Source organism: Abramis brama (genome assembly GCF_963993115.1).
Source record: "Abramis brama genome assembly, chromosome: 16".
NCBI lineage: Eukaryota > Metazoa > Chordata > Actinopteri > Cypriniformes > Leuciscidae > Abramis > Abramis brama.
Genome location: NC_139978.1, coordinates 23,555,559 through 23,574,877, shown reverse-complemented (window position 1 = coordinate 23,574,877; position 19,319 = coordinate 23,555,559). Strand labels below are relative to the sequence as shown.

The 19,319-nt window shown below is 37.5% G+C and overlaps 2 protein-coding genes across 2 annotated transcripts in view; both read right to left on the bottom strand.

Annotated features, from left to right (window-relative positions):
- kcnc4 (potassium voltage-gated channel, Shaw-related subfamily, member 4) overlaps nucleotides 1–14,564 on the bottom strand; it is a 29,096-nt gene extending 14,532 nt beyond the window's left edge. The window contains exon 1 of the mRNA XM_084138684.1: nucleotides 13,808–14,564. Coding sequence (XP_083994810.1) covers nucleotides 13,808–14,425 — 618 coding nt within the window. The 5' untranslated portion in view covers nucleotides 14,426–14,564. The remainder of the gene's footprint in view (nucleotides 1–13,807) is intronic.
- A 1,634-nt stretch (nucleotides 14,565–16,198) lies between these two features.
- hspa1b (heat shock protein family A (Hsp70) member 1B) lies at nucleotides 16,199–19,064 on the bottom strand. The gene is made up of 2 exons (XM_084138573.1): nucleotides 18,920–19,064; nucleotides 16,199–18,417 (listed from the first exon to the last, which is right to left on the bottom strand). Exon 2 carries the CDS (start codon nucleotides 18,389–18,391, stop codon nucleotides 16,475–16,477), a length of 1,917 nt encoding a protein of 638 aa, XP_083994699.1. The 5' UTR covers nucleotides 18,392–18,417; nucleotides 18,920–19,064; the 3' UTR covers nucleotides 16,199–16,474.
- Between the last annotated feature and the right edge of the window lie 255 nt (nucleotides 19,065–19,319).

Below are 19,319 nucleotides of genomic sequence, written 5' to 3'. Positions count from 1 at the left end.
GAGCCATAGAGAGAAAGAGTTGCGACACTCCCATAGACCTCCGTTGTAAAAAATGGCGGCGCTTTTAACCGCCCTCTTTTGAATTGTCAACTGTCTATATTGTTTCAGAGGCCCTTTGCGATGCTTATACTGGTCTTCATTTGTACATGCACAGCGTAATTATTTACATTTTATGTTGGTTGTTTCAACCAATTTTCAAGCACTGCCTGCTAGCTAGTTAGCTAGCGTGACTTCGTCAGCTGTGACAGTAAGAGTTCGGTAATGAATCGCTACCACCTTTATAGCGACTTTTATTTAATTGAATTTTTTGGGATATACTAACTTTTCATTATGTTTTATTGTCTTGAGTGAAGCGGCTTGTGAGAACAATGCTGGACCTCTAGGATTGTTATGGCCATCACCAGTCCTGTCTGTTTCATGGATCACCTGCCCCTGGTTTTTGTTTTTCTTGTTCACACACACTCACACAAGCACATATTTTTGTTGTCTGTCATTGTTTAATAAAAAATATTTTATTTGAAAACCTTCATTTGTATCAGCCATGCTTAAATGATGTCTCAATAGCTGTAACAGAAGTTACAAGTGTTTTGTTAGTTAATTGCTTAAGTTACTTGGATTGAGTTACAGCTACCCTTACTCTTAGCCTACTCTGTACACTAACCCAGAGCCATAGAGAAAAATCTTCACTCTGCACTTACCTATAGACCCAAACATAAAAGCGTAAATTCGTTTTTTAATCTGTTATAGTTTTGATAATGTGTATGGCTTAATCTTAAAATAATATTCTTAGAGTCTTAACATGATCATGTTTCACGTTGTGGTCCTGGGGGTGGCCACTTTCATCAGAAGAAGTGAGCTTAGCTAGCTTCTAAGCGAATTCTAAACGGACCACCACGGCAGACCTCTTTGCGTGATCACGAAGGTAGGCTAATGGCTGAATCGGAATTTATAAGCAAAATCACGGGATTCAATAGCCTAATACAGCCCAATTGTGCTAAAATAAATATCATGAGACGTCCATCATCAGATGAATGATATGGAAAAGTTAAGTTAGAGCCGCTAAAGCCAGTGCTACTACCCATGCGAACATGAACACTAAGCTTTTCCCTCCAAAAATATAGCCTAAAACTTATCTCCAAATGCAAAACTGACATTAACAAAATGCAATAATGCAATAACAGCTGAAAAAGTACTTGGGTGTGTGTTTTATTTTATATTTACCGTTCAATAATGCAATCGCTGCTGTCTGTCCCATAGAAGAACATGACAGCCAGCGTATGTTTTGGAACTATTGGGGCTTACATGAACCACGTGACAGCCATAGCGGCGACATCAAAGAGTGTCGCAACTCTTTCTCTCTATGGCTCTGGGTACTTCTACATCAGTGATATTCACCTATCATTTCCATCTAACTGTAGGGGTAAGTAGGGTTAGCACTAAATTTTTGGACAGTAAAGTTGTTCCAGGATCAACAAAATACGTTGATCCAATATCATGTTGTACTTGGCAAAATCACGGTGACCACTAAGATTTATTTAAAGTTGGCATAAAAGTTGGCATAAAATTCATCCTATCTATTTTTTAAATGCATGTTATTAGTATTTATTGTGAACCAACCATCTGTAAATATTTCTTTTTTCTTTTTCTTCTTAATTATAGTCATAACTTGATCTTCCAATGAAATCTCTTCAGTGATGTGTGCTGGACAATCATTTCATCCGCATAAACTCCATCCCTTTCTTACAATCGACTACAAGCTGACAAAAATCTGCCTCCATTCAATCAACAACTGATGGATTGAACCAAGTTCCTGCCCTACATTTTCTTTCTTTTGCGTTAACACATTTCACTCAGATATACATCACTATATGGAGGTAAATATCTATTGCTACTTTCGTTTTATATCATGACTTTAACACCATTTCCATTTTTTTTACATATATTTTAAAGGGGGGGGGGGGGATTGAACAGAACAGAACAGAAATTCTACTGTTGAAGAAATAATTTTCTTTTTTTTGCTGCTAATGTTCTTTTTTACACAAAAAAAAATTGTTCCAGATCAAACAACAATTGCCGGACATCCTGTAGCTCCAACTATTGAAGACCTCTGGCTTTGACTTCATACAAAACAAGCTTCTCGGTATTTCTTTTTGAGAAGGTGAACCATCAATTCTCTGTTGAGAAGGTGAACATATTGACCCTGTAAATTTATGACGGACAGATGTGTTTGTGCAAAGGACAGCGATGGTCCCGTGACTAGGATGAATAGATCCCATACAGATCCCATATAGAGCACTTCCTGTTGTTGTACGGATCAAAATGAGAAAACTTCCTTTACTCTTACTATAGCATATCTGTGCAGGCACTTTTCCCCTGTTAGTTAACAGTAGAATTATGCAAAGACAACAATACTTGGCTGTGGTGAAATTTTGGCAAAGTCATATTTCATTGCTGCCTTCTGGCACATTTCACAACACTTTCAAAGTGAATTGTCCAGCAAGTGTTCAGTTTTATAAAAACAGACAGATCTGAATCTGGCAAGGTTTTGTTACATTGTTGTATTTATTGCTGCATGTGTGGAAATGAAATGTCTGTTGAGTGATGCTAAAAGTCTAGATGCTAAATGTTGAAAATAACATAGCACCATCACTAATCCCTACCCTAAACCTAACCAATATTGTTAACATCAGGAAACGTGAGCTTAAATGTATTGGCTGAAGCAACAATTCCATTTTGGCTTGCTTATACAAAACTTTGAGCTCTTTTATCGTTACACTTGTTTCACAGGACTTATACCTTGATGCTCAATATTACTGTATCACTGTACTAGGTGAGCTACCTGTTATGGAACAGAGACTCAAGACAAAGGATACGAGTGAGAAACAGGTTTATTGTTCTTTGGCAGATGGAGGTCGTGGATGCTGTGGTGAGAGGTCACTGGAGTACACACAATGGAAGGGAGAGAGGTAGCTGGATGACGAAGGAGACTTTAGATGAACAGGAAGGGAGAGGATCACACTTAAACATCAATCGTTGGAAAGTAAGAGAGACAGGGAAGTGAGTCCTTACTCAAACGAGACCAGACCAAGAGACTGTAAAGTGAGTGCTTTTATGCTGACTGTGCTGATGAAGATGTGCAGGTGACAGCGATCCCTGTGATTGGTAAGTGCATGCAGCTGACCCTGGAAGGTTTGCGGCCATGACGGGACAAGGTTCTGGAAGGGCAGTGGGGACGGAAAGAGAATCCGAAACTGCTTCTATTGTATAGGATGACTCACTCACCCACAGGATGTTGTGAATGTATTCCCTCAAGGAACACGTGGTGTCAGTAGCTGGGAATTGCCTAAAGAGTGGATCGTCCAGACCCAACCAAAAGATGGACTTGAGGGCTGCCTCTTTCCAGGACACCTGGTGGACTAGGTGGAGGAACTCCTCTATGTAGGTCTCAATGGGGCGGTGGTCCTGGGAGATGGCCAGAAGCAGATCGACAGGGTCTAGGGGACTGAGCAGGATGCCCATATTGTTGACTTTCTGTATTGGTCTGGTCTTCTGTTATGGAACAGAGACTCAACACAAAGGATATGAGTGAGAAACAGGTTAATTGTTCTTTAGCAGATGATGAAGGAGGTCGTGGATGCTGTGGTGAGAGGTCGCTGGACACAAAATGGAACGGAGAGAGGTAAGTAGCTGGATGATGACAGGAACCAGGAAGATGAAGGAGACTTTGGATGAACAGGACGGGAGACGATCCCACTTAAACATCAGTCGTTGGAAGGTAAGAGACAAGGAAGTGAGTCCTTACTCAAACGAGACCAGACCAAGAGACTGTGTAAGGTGAGTGCTTTTATGCTGACTGTGCTGATCATAGATATCCATAAAGGCTAGATGTCTTAAGGCGGAGTCACTTCTGGCATCACTGGCGGCCATCTTACCACAGGGAAGCTGTGAATTAAGGTGAGTGATCAGCACGCACACAAATCCTCTTATCTCGCTGAAATCTTAATGGATTTACAAACGGTTTGGTTTCTTACAAACGTTATTAAAGTGGCTATAATTCTTTCATATAGAAGTCCATTGTTATAATTATTCTACATCTCTGACGTTTATAACAAACCAAACCGTTTGAAAATCTGTAGAAAATTGAGCAAGTTATGGTTATTTAAAAGTACATGCACCATGTTACGAGTGAGCGAGCACCCTGTGGTAAGATGGCCGCCGTGTGCGGCCGTCGAGCTCCATTGGCCAGCAGCGCGCACGAGACATCTAGCCTTTATTATATGATATCTATGGTGCTGATGAAGATGCAGGTGCAGGTGCAGGTGCAGGTGACAGCGATCTCTGTGATTGGGAAGTGCATGCAGGTGAGGGCCAGGGAGGATGATGGGAAATGTAGTGAGGAGGTGGTGACTTAGCTGGTGACCGTGACACTACCGAGCAAGTTTACTATGTTAGAAAAGCCTTATGGAGCTGGTTATGTGATTCAAATATCAAAATGTATAAATCACACACTATGGTGAAAGTGTTTTGAGGTAATAACGCAAGGAACCATCTGAAAATAAGTCTTTATGAAAATGTAGGTACAGTAGAGACACGTTTTTCCAATACGTCTGCTTACACAATGCACTTGTGCAAATATATAAAGAACCAAAGATGAAGTATGACAGTTGTCTTTTCCAGCAGCCCTTTCATTTCACTCCTGATTAAAGTGTTTTATTGAGTACTTTTGAGTACAACTTTAATCAATAGCAAAGTGGCCACAAAAAGGGAAGTGCCCTCAGATTTAAACCAGCAATAATTTCAATCCAATTCAGGACCACATGAAGAATTTTTTTTTTTTTTCAGATGCTGAAATTCAAATGTGGTAATTAAATGATAACACATATGTGGGCAGAGCGAGCGAGGGTGTCTGTGTTAAAAGGCACTTCTTCAGGAGATCTTTCTAGCAATAATAATAAGTCTACACAAAATCCTTTTAACTTTCACCATCATAATTTAGGATTGACTGATGTTGACCATGGATTCTGTTAATATTGAAGCTAAAATTGATTGTACAATCATAGTAACTATAGAACAATATTTTAATTATAGATATTGTAATAGAGAAGAGATGTTCTACGTTTATTTTAGTATAAAAATATTTTGTTTCTAAAGTCGCATGTAGAATTTGTTTTAAGGAAATTTCTACCACAACAAATCTGCAGAATTCTCTGACTTATACTAGCACCTTAACTCATACTAGCTCTTCATGCCTATAATTTTGTGCTTCACAAAAAAGCAGACACCATATTTTCAGTAATGTGTTAGGCGAAGTTTCGTAGAAAGGGACTCTAAGCTAAATATATTTGTGTTCTAATGAGGAAATGGTGAAATAATTTAGTCAAACTGCTCTCGCACCCCACAGAGTGCTATTGTTACAACATTAGCAAAACCTTTCAGAGTGCTGAATACAAACAGTTTAAGTGGAGTTGTAAATTGCTGGACAGACGGGTCATTATCCAGCACTATATCACGACAGAACACAGTTCATTGAGAATAATTCATTAAACAAAAGCTAATATCATGTATCCAGTGCAACCGTTTTGTATGCTGACACCATTTTTTCCAATAATAAACATTTATATAAATACATGAAAATCTGAGAGTATGAAAATATGAGCTAAGATCTTGTATCTGAGCACTAACAGTATTAAGTGCAGAGAGAGGTTCTTCATTGGTTGCTACACTGTGCTAAAAATGTATTAACAGGAAGGCCAGATGGCTGTTAACTTAGTATTCATTATAAAAATAAACAATGTTTGTTATGTGAGTTCATTTAGAAATCACTATTTTTGTAAAATGATTCATTGAAATCAATCTGACACTATTAACACTACTTTTACAATAACTGCTACTAAAATCTTACAGTACATCACAAAAAAAGTTGAATAGGTGATAGCTGGAAATGTACTAGCTTTGTATGACGCATCGTTTTACAAATACATCTGCACATCCAGATGTTTCTAATTTAGGAGTTTATCTATGACAAGAAAATATATACCGTTTGAGTTAAAAAAGACTTTAAAAAAAAAAAAGCCTATCATGCTCACAAATGCTGCAATTATTTGATTAAAAAATATATATATATATATTGTAAATTAGTCTAAAAGAAATGTTTTCTATTTTAATATATTTGAAAATGTTTAAAATTCCTGTGATGTAAAGCTGAATTTTCAGCATTATTACTCCGGTCTTCAGTGTCGCATGATCCTTCAGAAATCATTCTAATATGCTGATTTGGTCCTCAAGAAACATTTCTTATTATAATTGATGTTGAAAACAGTTGTGCTGCTTAATATTTTTGTAGAAACCATACTTTTTTAAAATAATTAAAAATGTTACAGTTTAAATAAACAGATTTTGTAACAATGTAAAGGTCTTTACTGTCACTTTTGATCAATTTAATGCATCCTTGCCTAATAAAATTAAACATCTTACTGAGCCCAAACTATTGAACGGTGTATATGTGAGTGAGAGAGAGTGGTAAAGAGAGAGAGAACGTGTTGCTTGTGTCAGTGAGTGTCCACTTAGATAGTCTACCATACCAGCTGTTCACTACAGCAGCCTCCAGCTCATTTTGTATTTAGTCACACCTCACAAAGACATTTACCCATAGTGCAGCTGTCACATTCCAGTCCACCTGTATGAGCAAATTAAGTTTCCATGGAAAATAATTCAAGCCTGCCATAACTGTTAAACAAGTAAAAACAATGTCAGTAAAAGTAGGAAGACTCAGAATATATAGAATAAAGGATACATATAAACTCGCTAGCATTCAAGTCCTCAGGGGGTGTGTTAGTACTAGTCCCTTAATCACAGAGGATAGTTGTAGCTTTGCCTAGGACTGGATAAACAAATATGTTACCTATCCATCACTTTAATAACATCTTTTACAAAAATATAACATAATACATTTTCATCCTGCTCAAACAGTATTGCAAAATGCTAGCAACTTCAAGGTCAAGGATTTGATTCTCAAAGAATGCATTAATGAATACAATGTGAGACATGACATGTGAGAACAATGATGTTTGACATTGACAAACAGATTTTGAGTGCAAGATTTCAGAGCTTAACACAAGTAAGGTATAATTCTAAGCAAAGCTTCAATATGCCAAGTGAACCATGACTTTGACTGCCTAAGGTACTCCCTCCATGCTTTATATTGTTCCTAAGCTGCAGACTGCAGGGAACTAAAGCAATTACATACACCAGGGATGAATTAAGTCACTATTATTTTGTCTGTCATATAACTCTTGAGTCCAGTGCCAGGAGCACATAAGCTGTTGTGCCAAGCATTTCTCCAGAGAATCTGTCTTTTCCCTGCATGAACAACAGTGTTTGTGCATTTGATACATTTCTCTGCAATGGCTTTTGTGTGTGAATGCTCATTTCTGAGAGTAAGAACATAAAAAAAAAAAAAACTAAAGTCAAGGCACACTGTCACTGCAGTAACATGTCAGGGCAAAATGCACTTGGGTCAGGGTCAGATAAACTGCGGAAACCCAGGAATAAAAAGGGTGAATAATTTAAATTGTGAATCGAGCTTGGCCTCCTTGACCTTGTGCTTGTATTTCTTCAGTGTATAAAAGTCTGTCACTGTGCATAATTGTGAAAACAATTTTGCTACAAAGAGCTATCAGTAGTTTATTTATTCCCTCTATGGTCTACAATGATTTTAGTTTTTCTATATGACTATAGTTTTACTTAATGTTACATATTCAATTAAAATATAAATCTTCAAAAAGTCAGCATGAAATCAAACTGTTCAAAAGTTTGGGGTCGGTAAGATTTTTTAATGTTTCAGAAATAAGTTTCTTATGCTTATCAGGGCTGACTGCATCTATTTGATAAAAAATACATTAAAAAACAGTAATACTATACACTTTAAAATAACTGTGTTTTAAAATGTAATTTATTCCTGTGCTGTGGAATATGCTGATTAGGAAACATGTCTTAATACTATTAATGTTGAAAACAGTTGTGCTGCTTAATATTTCAGGATTCTTTGATGAATAGAAAGTATGAAAGAACAGTATTTAAGTCACTTTGTTGTCACTATTAATCAATTTAATGTGTCTTTGCTACAGGTAACAGTAGTGTAATGTTCCTGGTCTTTTATTGTGAATGATTCATCATTGCACATTGGAAGAACAAATACGGTTTATTTAGAAAATTTGAAAATTTTCATCAAAAATGTAATATCTTGCTCTGCTAATACAATGACTTCTTTTAAATGATTTTCTCAAAAACAATCAGCCTCAACATTACAAAACACCACTCCAGTGAACGTGTCATTGCAACAAGCTGTGAGTATAGGTCTGTGAAAAAGTCTAGCCTGTGAAGGATATCTACATTTAGACATTTATCTACAGGTTTATCTAAATGCCAAATGGTTTACCATACTTCTAAACAGACAAAGCCAACCTGTTCATACTCTGTAGCACATAACTATGAAACTGCTAGAGACACAAGTCTGTTATATACACTCTCTCATTGTGTTCATATAAGGCTCATACCGGAGACCACGGCTCTCTGCATACCTGGACCAGCTTGTGCAGGTATAAATTCTGTGTGCATTTTATTAGAAAGAGACGTACATTAATGGACCTGCACTCGAGTCTTCTGTTTAAATGTTCATAGCGTCTGTTCATATTTAGCCTCTTGATTTAACACAGTTTACATGATTTCGAGATTACAAACAAAAGAACAGGCGTTCTTTAATTCCATTCTCTTGCCAAAAACTTTTCCGAGTGTAAGCAACTGCCTCATCCTGCCTGTAAAAAGCTTTTATTTCCATTTTTATTAGTTTTTAGATCAAACAACAGACTATCTGTGAATCTGGCAGGCAGCAGGCAGTCAGTATCTACCAATAAACAAGATAATATTTTATATGGGTTGTGTTCCTCACATATGGTATTGCATCTTAGTCTTTGTTGATTGCATTCAAGAAAATAGATCAGAATAGCAAAAATAAGTTAAGAAAAATAAACAAAGTAATTCCAGTACAAAAAAAAAAAAAAAAACAGGTTATAAATTATTTCCTCTCTATTGTTTAATTTCTTGAAAATCATTAACAAAATAATGTGTAACAATACAATTTGTAATAATAAATAATTTTGGGCCATATCACCCATGCACCCACAGAGCAAACTTATTCAAAAAGTGGAGAGGGCGGGTCTTATCTAAAATTCTGAAAGATCCTCCACTATACCTTTATGTGAATGATTCAACTCATAAAGGCAGTTAGTTGTTTGGTTTCTGAATGAATTTAAACAAATGGGTTGAATAAGTGATTCAAAGACTCACTCATTAAAACTCTTTGCCACCTACTGGCACAACGATGCAATGCACAGAAAGAGTCACTAAAAAGCAAAACTCTTATCTTAATCCAGCACAGATCCAGCTCATATTTAAGAAAAACGAAGGTTCAAAATGCACTACATAAGCGCATCTTCATTTACTGCGTTAGACTAAACTTGGAAGGGTCACAGTACTTCCATATTGTTGTCCTATTGTTAGTTTAATTGCTTCTATTGCTCTCCTAATTTGTAAGTCGCTTTGGATATCACATATTTGTTAATGAGTGGAGAGACCATTATCTTTCACAGTGAGTTCCCTACAGGGCTTTCAAAAGTACAGATAGGCTACTGTCCACACATGCCACCGGGAAATATGTGCATGTCTTAGATTGAGCCTAGAGAGATTGTTTTAAAGTCATTTTTAATGGTTATTAGACATCAGGCTATATTGTTCATATTAGGGATCTCTGATATCTCATGAAGGTTCAATCCATAATTTCTCCACTAGAGCCCCTTTAAAACACAGGAGCAGTTCTAAAGGCTTTTTAATAGCACACAACCATTCAAAATCATGCTAGCAGAATGCCTAGCACGGCACACATCCAGACAGTTTCTGCCCTCGGTCAATTACCCGGTGACTGATTAATTACCATGACGGTGAGAATGTAATGCTGTAATTAGACGTAGACCTTACACATCACACACACACACACACCAAAACCTTTATTTTAAGGTTACATGTTCTATAGTAATAACAGTAAATTATTCATAATTACATTATATAGTAAGTATATTTACATTTACATTACATTTATATTTAATCATTTAGCAAACGCTTTTATCCAAAGTGACTTACAAATGAGGAGAGCATGCAATAGGACAACAATATGCAAGTGCTATGACCCTTCCCAGTTTATTCTAACGCTGTATATGTATAATTCATATTACTCAGTACTTATTTGAGTAAGGACAATGTAACTATGTAACCTTAAAATAAAGTGTAACCCAAAAGTATATTTTGAAGAATGTTGGTAACGAAACAGTTTTGGTTCCCATTGACTTCCATTTTGCCAAGTACCGTAAGACTAAGACTCCCGGATCAACAAATTCTGTCAACATCCCTGTCTGAAAATGTAGTCCTAACTATCCCTATCCCTACCCCTAAACCTAACCCTACTATAACTTCTTCCTAAAATCAGAGGGAAATGATAGGTGAATAACACTGATGTAGAAGCACCTAACCCTGGTTGTAAGCCTTAACTTGATATAAACTGTAAACTTGTCCCTCAAATCTGATTGGTCGATTGCAATGTTGTTCCAGGCACACAAAAAAATATGTTGATCCAGGAACATGTTGAACTTGGTGAAATCATGTTCACCCACATTGGATGGATAAAAAAGTAAAATGGAAGTCAATGGGAACTGAAACTGTTTGGTTACTGACATTCTTCAAAATATATTTTATGTTCAGCAGAAGAAGACAATACAAGTAGACTCATTAGACTACATTTGGGTCAAATTATTATTTTAATAGGGTGAGAAAATACACTTACGTAAATTTATCTTAAAGGTTTTGACATTTTTACTGGGAGACAAGATTCTGTAAAAAAAATAAATGTTTGCCCTGTTTCTATTTCTTTCCATTTCTCCTCTGCCGTTTGGATCCCCTGATTAATGAAAGCCCTCATAGATAGATTTTCCTCTTTTCTAACTGTATTAGCTGGCCTGACTAGCCGTCAGTATGGTAACATAAGCCCTGCAGCCCATAATGCTCTCAAGGCAGAGATAATTGAGAGAGCCGAAGAGCAGCAGGGTCCAAGAAACCCAACCATTTGCTCCTTGTCATTTCTGGGTGATTAGAATATAATGATGTCTTGTTTGCTCTGAGAGGTTTATTCCTTAGAAAGTGTCTCTGTTCTGTTTCACCTCTTTCTTCCCTATTACTGGTTTTCTTAGAGGCGTGATCAGCATCTAGTCTGTCAGGCCTGTATACTGGATATCATCTAAATTAATTAGGAAAAAACAAACAGCTAGCTTAATAGTGATGAAGTGATGGACCTGCAAGGCAATGGCTCAGCTGTGTAGATGTTAACAACCAAAGCAGCTCAGCTGTGACAAACACACTGCATATCAATGAAATGTGATGTCTGTTTTGTAGCCTAAAGAGAAAAGAGACACATTGTATGAGAGCACTGTTATTTTATTTATTTTTAGTGACCTCTGTGCCAAACAACTAAATTAATTCCTAAATTTTACATTTCTCTAAGGGGAGAATTGATTTCCCGGTCAAAAAAAGCAGCCATAAGGTCCAGGGTCCAATACTGTAACAGAGATTTAGTCCTACAATAAAAAGCTTTCACATTACTGATTTAAAAAGCTCATTACAGTAGTGACTGTATGCTCTGCCAAGGGTGCTCTTGCTTGTGATTTAATTACACTTCGAATTTTGCTTCAAAAAACTCAGATATAAAAGTTATGATTAGCTATAAAATGCACAAAATAGACGTGATAACAAAATCCTCAGGGCAAGTTTGCTGTCTGTAAGAAATGAATACTTAAATTTTATCGTTTTTATTTACAAACAATTCTATTTCAAATGAATGTTAATCTATTAAACTTTCTATTCATCAAAGAATACTGAAAAAAAAAATATATATATATCATCAAGGAACCGTTTTCAGCATTGATCATAAAAAATTTCACGAGCACCAAATCAGCATATTAGAATGATTTCTGAAGGATCATGTGACACTGAAGACTGGAGTAATGGCTGAAAAGAGCAGCTTTGCCATAAAATAAATTACATTTTAAAATTACAAATAGAAAAGAGCTGCTTTAAATTGTAATAGGCTATTTCACAATATTACTGTTTTTACTGTATTTTTGATCAAATTAAGGTGAGCGCTTTTCATGACTATCTAATGAGAACATTATCACACAAATAAATCAAACCAACCAGCTGAAGAACTGTGAGTGGTGATACACTTTATTCTACGAGTGAGAGGTGAAACGTTTTATTCTAATCATGGTTAATGCCTGCGAGTCGATCCTTCTCATCATCTCATCATCATTTGGTGGACTTAAAATGGACATATAGACATTTTAAAAGCATTTTAAAGGCACTGTGTCCACAATCTCTTACTTTCTCCTATTTTAGTTTGTCGTTTGCACACACCGATTGAATCTTGACTAACATTAAGCCTCAAAATCTAAAGATCACTCCTCTGACACAGCCCTCAATACGCATTATCTGTCTGGTTTAAGGCAATTTATCTGCTAGTAAATAACCAACCTAGCAATAAAGGAGACAAATAGACAAATCTGAATGTTGCACAACTTTTGATAAGTGTGCAAACATAAATCATTTTGACTCTGTAGCATCATAGAAATGTCTCCAAATGACATTCATCCATCACAGCAAGAGAGGATTTCACACATCTGACATCAGCATGTGACACATTAACACTAGAGCAGGTGGCATCTGGGTGAGTGCATGTTTGCAACAGTGTGAGACAGGTGCCGTTCAATAGACAGTTGGTGCTGATTGTGTTTCCACCCGTAACCACGGAGTAAAGATGGATCTGTGATCATGACATTTATTCAAAACTAACTTACAGATTGAGACTAAAGCCTGAAAACTCTAATGGCCATAATGCAACAACACCTGTTGGCATGCATCACCTGTTGGATGTGCATAACTGACACTAAATACTGCATGATGCAAGTCTATTTTTGTCAATCATTTTAAAATGGTTTCTAATTTAGATGCGCATATTGTGATCAGGTTATGGCTCATTCCATGAACATGGCATTTGGTGTCCCACTACCTTTTTTTTAAAGCATTATAGAGACAATAATCACACAGGTTGGAAGAACTCTTGGATATGATTACTATTATCTAAAATAAAACTAATCTATCATGAAAAGTAGCCAAAAGTCCCCCTTTAAAAGGTCATTTTGGACTGTCCCGCCTCAGAGGACTTGACCTTTGCAATTGTATCCAACAATTAAAATCATACAATCAAGTCATGTTTTCTACAGTTGGTGCTGTTGTCTGTTGAACTGATATTCAATTCATTGCCATTTAAAACTATTTTAATGACGAATTACTTTTAATTATCAAATATGTGATATTTAGAGTTGTGACATTTTATGAGTTTCCCCTAATTACAACAAAAATGTAACATTCTTTAACATTCTGACACCAAAGAAATAACACAGTAGCCTAATTTGGTCCTTACCTTGAAATAAAGGTTTACAGACAACTAGGGAACAAAAAGTTTTCAAAGGAACTTCACACATGCTCTAGGCTATATGGCCTATGCATACGATGAATTGAAATAAAACAGCTCACATGATAAAGTATAAGGATCACTTCTTTGACCATTTGTTGAAGAAAAAAAAAAAAAAAAAAATTAAAAGGCCTTATTTTCCCCCATATTCTTGTATTGTGAATTCGAATATCTTACCCGGGCTGCACGCGAAGAATATGGATCTTCAAAGAGCGCCCATATTTTTGGTTGCCAAACTTCACAGCATCCCCTGGAGCGGTCAGGGCTGTCCTCAATGCCGAAGCGTCTGGGCAAGTCCTGGTCGTCCTCCGCATCCTCCGGGTCTGGCGGCTCGAAAATATCAAGTGCCTCTTCTGCGTCCCTGTGCTGGCGGTAGGTCATCCAGCAACAGGGCTCCACGTCCGTCTCATCGATGCCCCAAAATGCCAACTCCTCCTCGAACAGAGGGCCGCACACATCCGCTGGGCAGTGAAGCTTGCCAGTCCTGTAGTAGTTCAGCACATAGGCGAATATGCCCGGGTGTCGATCAAAAAATAATTCGCTGGTGGTGGGCGTCTGCCCCATGTCTGCGTCCGGGTTCACCTGGTTGTCCGTGTCGGCGAGCCAGGCGAGTCTCGTGCCCGGTATGGTCCTAAGGGTGCTCCTGTAGGTTTCGTGGCGCGTACCGCCGACGTTGATTATGATTTTGTCCGAGTCTTCGCCTCTGGCCATCTCTTCCTTCAGACATGATTTGGAAGGAGGTTTATTGCCTGACTTGCGCCCGCGGTACGACGAAACACACACCGAGCTGATCATAGATTTCGATGGAGAGGCTTTTACCTAGTAACTCTCTTGGCTTTCTAAACCTGCGCAGCTGTCGTCAGTTCTAAAAGTCGAACAACTGTAGAGAGTTTCCGCCGTCACCATGACCATCAGAGACGCGAACAACCACCTGTTAAAGGAGAAACTCTCAGTCTATGGGAGGATGCTTGCGTGGATCCTCATTCATGGGCACTTTGACACTATAGTAAACACCAAAACATGAGCAAACCGTCCGCGTATCACGACCGAATTAAGCGCGCGTACTCAGGCATTTCTTATCACATTTACAAAGAAAAAACAGAGTAGTTCAAATAAAAGTCAGACAACTCTAAAAATGCTCTCCAATTTCATCTCTTTAAAAACTCTCGTCACCTCGTCGTTGAATTATTAAATCCCATCCTGCGCGCGCATTATTCCTTAATCACAACAATTAATTTACAATAAAATCTTCCCGAATAACGTCTGCGATGTTAACTTTGATTGTACATCAGAATTAGACCAAATCATCTGTTGCCGAAGGATAAGACTGTATCATCAGTTTGCTGGAAACGATCTGTTGCATCTTTGTGACAGTCAGACGACACAGCTCATGGGAGGATGATGATGCTGATGATGATGCTCCAGCGTTTCAGTAACCCTTACAGCGCGGCATTACGTGTGATTATAAGCTCAATTCATATAGAGAAAAGATTCAGTTTACTTTCACGCAATATGATGACGCATTTCTGCATTAACATTTTAATTTAATTTTATGTAGGCCTACATTTAGGCTATAACACTGTATTTTGTGTTTTATTATTTTTACTTTATTACTTTGTTATTGTCTGCCAAATGCATACATGTAAATTCTGGCATTAAATTGCGCAAAAAATAACAACAATTGCTGCATGGGAATCAGGGTTTGACTGTAAATTTGACATTTCTATAATCTGCCGTATAATCAGGCTCTCTATATTTTTGTCCTCTTTTAGAAAGTCGTGGAAACTCATTAATTTATTTTTATTTATTTTTTTGCTGTTGAAGAAGCAAATGTCTATACCAGCAGGATATGTGCATTCCGCAAAAAATAAATAAATAATAATAATTATAATATATATATATATATATATATATATATATATATATATATATATATATATATATTGTGGTTTATTATAGTTCCCCCTGCTAGTTTCCAAGATGTGAAAAGGGTTCATTCCTTGTTGTTTTAGACTGAGAGTGCAATGGAGTGTAGGAGAACTGGGGCAGTTGGGGCAAGGGGCAATTGCTTTTGAAATACATTAATTAATTATTCATATTAATATATACATTAAAATGAAAATTATATAAAATATAAAAATATAAATGAATAAATAAGGTATTTGACTTTTTAGGTTTTAGCTCAAGTGGATCCAGGGGCCGTTTGGATAAACGGTTAAGACTAGTCTTACAACTTAGTCATCACTTTTTTTTTTTTCTTTATGACTGTTCATAACTGTTTTAAGTCAGTTATATAAAAACGTAGATTGGTCTAATTTGATACTAGAAAGTAATACTGATTGTCCCTTGAATCAACGCTAGGTGGTCATACTAGTATTTAAGACACAGTCTTAATATAAGGGCTATTTTTATGCAACCGGCCCCTGGTCTTCTGTTGTCTAGTGTAGTTGGATTAGTCTGTGTTACAACGTCATCTAGTGTACAAACTGAAGTAGAGCAGGTTTAACATCATACATTTTCTACCTTGCCCTTTGATAGAAAAAAATACTAGTTTCATTAGTTTCATGGTTTAAAATTTGCATTTATTTTTTATTCTTATAAATAATAAATATGTTATATCATAAAACATTGCATAATAATTTATTCCATTTCATTAATTCACTTATCAGCTGACACAGCTGAAGGACAATTTGGTTTACAACATTTAAATTCAAGCACATTTGTCAAACAAGATAAAAAAATAATTTAGCTCATATAAATCTGGAAATATAAAGTGAAGCCACCATATCTTTTTTAACACTGAAAGTAATATTGCACAATATAATAAGGCAAATTTTCCTTTCTTTAATCCACCTCTTCAATGGTGGGGCCCTGTGATCCAGACTGGGCTTGGAATCCACAGCCACCTGCGGGGGGAACTCCTCCCTGATACAGCCGAGTGATGATTGGACTACACACACTTTCCAGTTCCTTTTGATGGTGCTCGTACTCTTCCTTTTCAGCCAACTGATTGTTCTCCATCCAAGTGATAACCTCCTTACACTTATTAATGACCTTCATCTTCTCTTCCTCACTAATCTTTCCTTTCAGGTTTTCGTCCTCAACGCTGTTCTTCATGTTGAAGGCGTAAGACTCTAGAGCGTTCTTCGCTGCAATCTTCTCTCTCTGCACCTCATCCTCGGCTTTGTACTTTTCAGCATCCTGCACCATTCGTTCTATCTCCTCTTTGCCCAGTCTACCTTTGTCATTGGTAATGGTGATTTTGTTCTCTTTTCCTGTGCTCTTGTCAACAGCAGATACGTTCAGGATGCCATTGGCATCTATGTCAAAGGTCACCTCGATTTGGGGTACGCCTCGTGGCGCCGGGGGGATCCCTGTGAGCTCAAATTTGCCGAGCAAATTGTTATCTTTGGTCATGGCCCTCTCGCCTTCAAACACCTGGATCAGGACGCCTGGCTGGTTATCAGAATACGTGGAGAAGATCTGCATCTGCTTGGTGGGGATGGTGGTGTTGCGTTTGATCAGAGCAGTCATGACTCCACCTGCGGTCTCAATACCCAGGGACAGAGGAGCCACATCCAGAAGCAACAAGTCCTGAACGTTTTCCGAGGTGTCGCCCATTAGGATGGCGGCCTGCACCGCTGCTCCATATGCCACCGCCTCGTCTGGGTTGATGCTCTTGTTGAGATCCCTGCCATTGAAGAAGTCCTGCAAAAGCTTCTGGATCTTGGGGATCCTCGTGGAGCCGCCGACCAGAACAATATCGTGAATCTGAGACTTGTCCATTTTGGCATCTCTTAAAGCCTTCTCAACTGGATCCAGAGTGCCTCTGAAGAGCTCAGAGTTAAGCTCTTCAAAGCGAGCCCTTGTGATGGAAGTATAGAAATCGATGCCTTCAAACAGGGAATCGATCTCGATGCTAGCCTGAGTGCTAGATGAGAGGGTTCTTTTAGCTCTTTCGCAGGCCGTGCGAAGCCTTCTCACTGCTCTCTTATTCTGACTGATGTCCTTCTTGTGCTTCCTCTTAAACTCTTCAACAAAGTGCTTTACCATACGATTGTCAAAGTCCTCCCCACCCAGGTGAGTGTCCCCTGCTGTGGCTTTCACTTCGAAGATCCCATCCTCAATCGTCAGGATTGAGACATCAAAGGTGCCTCCACCTAAGTCGAAGATCAGGACATTCCTCTCTCCTCTCCTGCCTTTGTCCAGCCCATAGGCAATGGCAGCCGCTGTAGGCTCATTGATAATTCGCAGCACGTTCAAACCGGCGATCACCCCCGCATCTTTGGTTGCTTGCCTCTGCGAATCATTAAAGTACGCTGGGACCGTGATGACAGCATTATTGACTCTCTGACCCAGGAAGGCCTCGGCGATCTCTCTCATTTTGACTAGGACCATGGATGAGATTTCCTCCGGGTAGAATGTCTTGGTCTCTCCTTTGTACTCAACTTGAACTTTTGGTTTGCCGTCTTCGCTGATGACCTTGAAGGGCCAAAGCTTCATGTCTGATTGGACCACTGGATCATTAAACTTTCTACCAATCAGCCGTTTGGCATCAAATATTGTGTTGTTGGGGTTCATGGCGACCTGGTTCTTGGCAGCATCTCCAATGAGTCTTTCTGTGTCTGTGAAGGCAACATAGCTTGGAGTGGTTCTGTTTCCTTGATCATTAGCAATGATTTCCACCTTGCCATGCTGGAACACTCCCACACAGGAGTAAGTGGTTCCCAGATCAATGCCAATGGACAAACCTTTAGACATCTTGATTATTTATAATGAAATATCACCTGCAATACAAAAAAAAATGTTATTTTTATATTACATAATAATAATAATAATAATAGTTATTAGTGTTAATATTGGTGTATAATTAACGTTCAATATAAATATTGAAATTAATAATTCAATATATTTATATACAAATATATTAAAGACTTTCATCTCATAGACTAATTAAACAATAAAGAAATAAATAATCAAAATAATCAACTTAAGAAATGTTATATTAATTTATTTTTATAATATATAATAATATATAAAAAATATATATTTTAAAAGTAAATATAGGCTAACTTAAAAAAAAAGTAAACATCAGTAAAATATTGCGGACTTTCATCTCTAAATATTAGATTAATTTATTAGAAATTACTTTAATAATCCAAAAAAAATCTACTTGAGAAAAAGTTTACAATTACATTTTAATTTATATTAATATATAACATACATAAACGTATCTAATAATGTATTCAAAATATTTCAAAAGTAAACGTAACTCAGAGAGTCACTTACAGGTCGTGCGAGTTTGTTCTAGCGCTTCAGAGAGCGGACTCTTCTGCTCAGCTTTGCTTCAGTTGCTCGAGTTGTCTTTTCTTGACTTGCCTCGACCTGAGTAACACTTCGCGCTTTATACCTCCCATGCTCCTTCTAGAAATACCAGACTTCTCTTGACTCTGGTGGTAACTTTAGAGGCTGAGGAGCCCCGAAGTTTCCAGGCGCGTACTGATGATCTCGTACTGCGGTCCAAACACAGAAATAGCGTTAGCGTAAGCTGATAGGACCGTGCAACAGGTGGGTGGGGTCGTTAGACAATGTGTCGAAACAAGATTTTTTTCTTATATAATTTTATAACTTTGTGTTTTATTTCAAATGCTATTCAATTTGGTCATTATTGTTGTTTAAAGCGTTGCTG

What these genes read in the sequence shown, in the direction of transcription:
- hspa1b (XM_084138573.1), bottom strand. Translation starts at nt 18,391, where the DNA reads ATGTCTAAAGGTTTGTCCATTGGCATTGATCTGGGAACCACTTACTCC.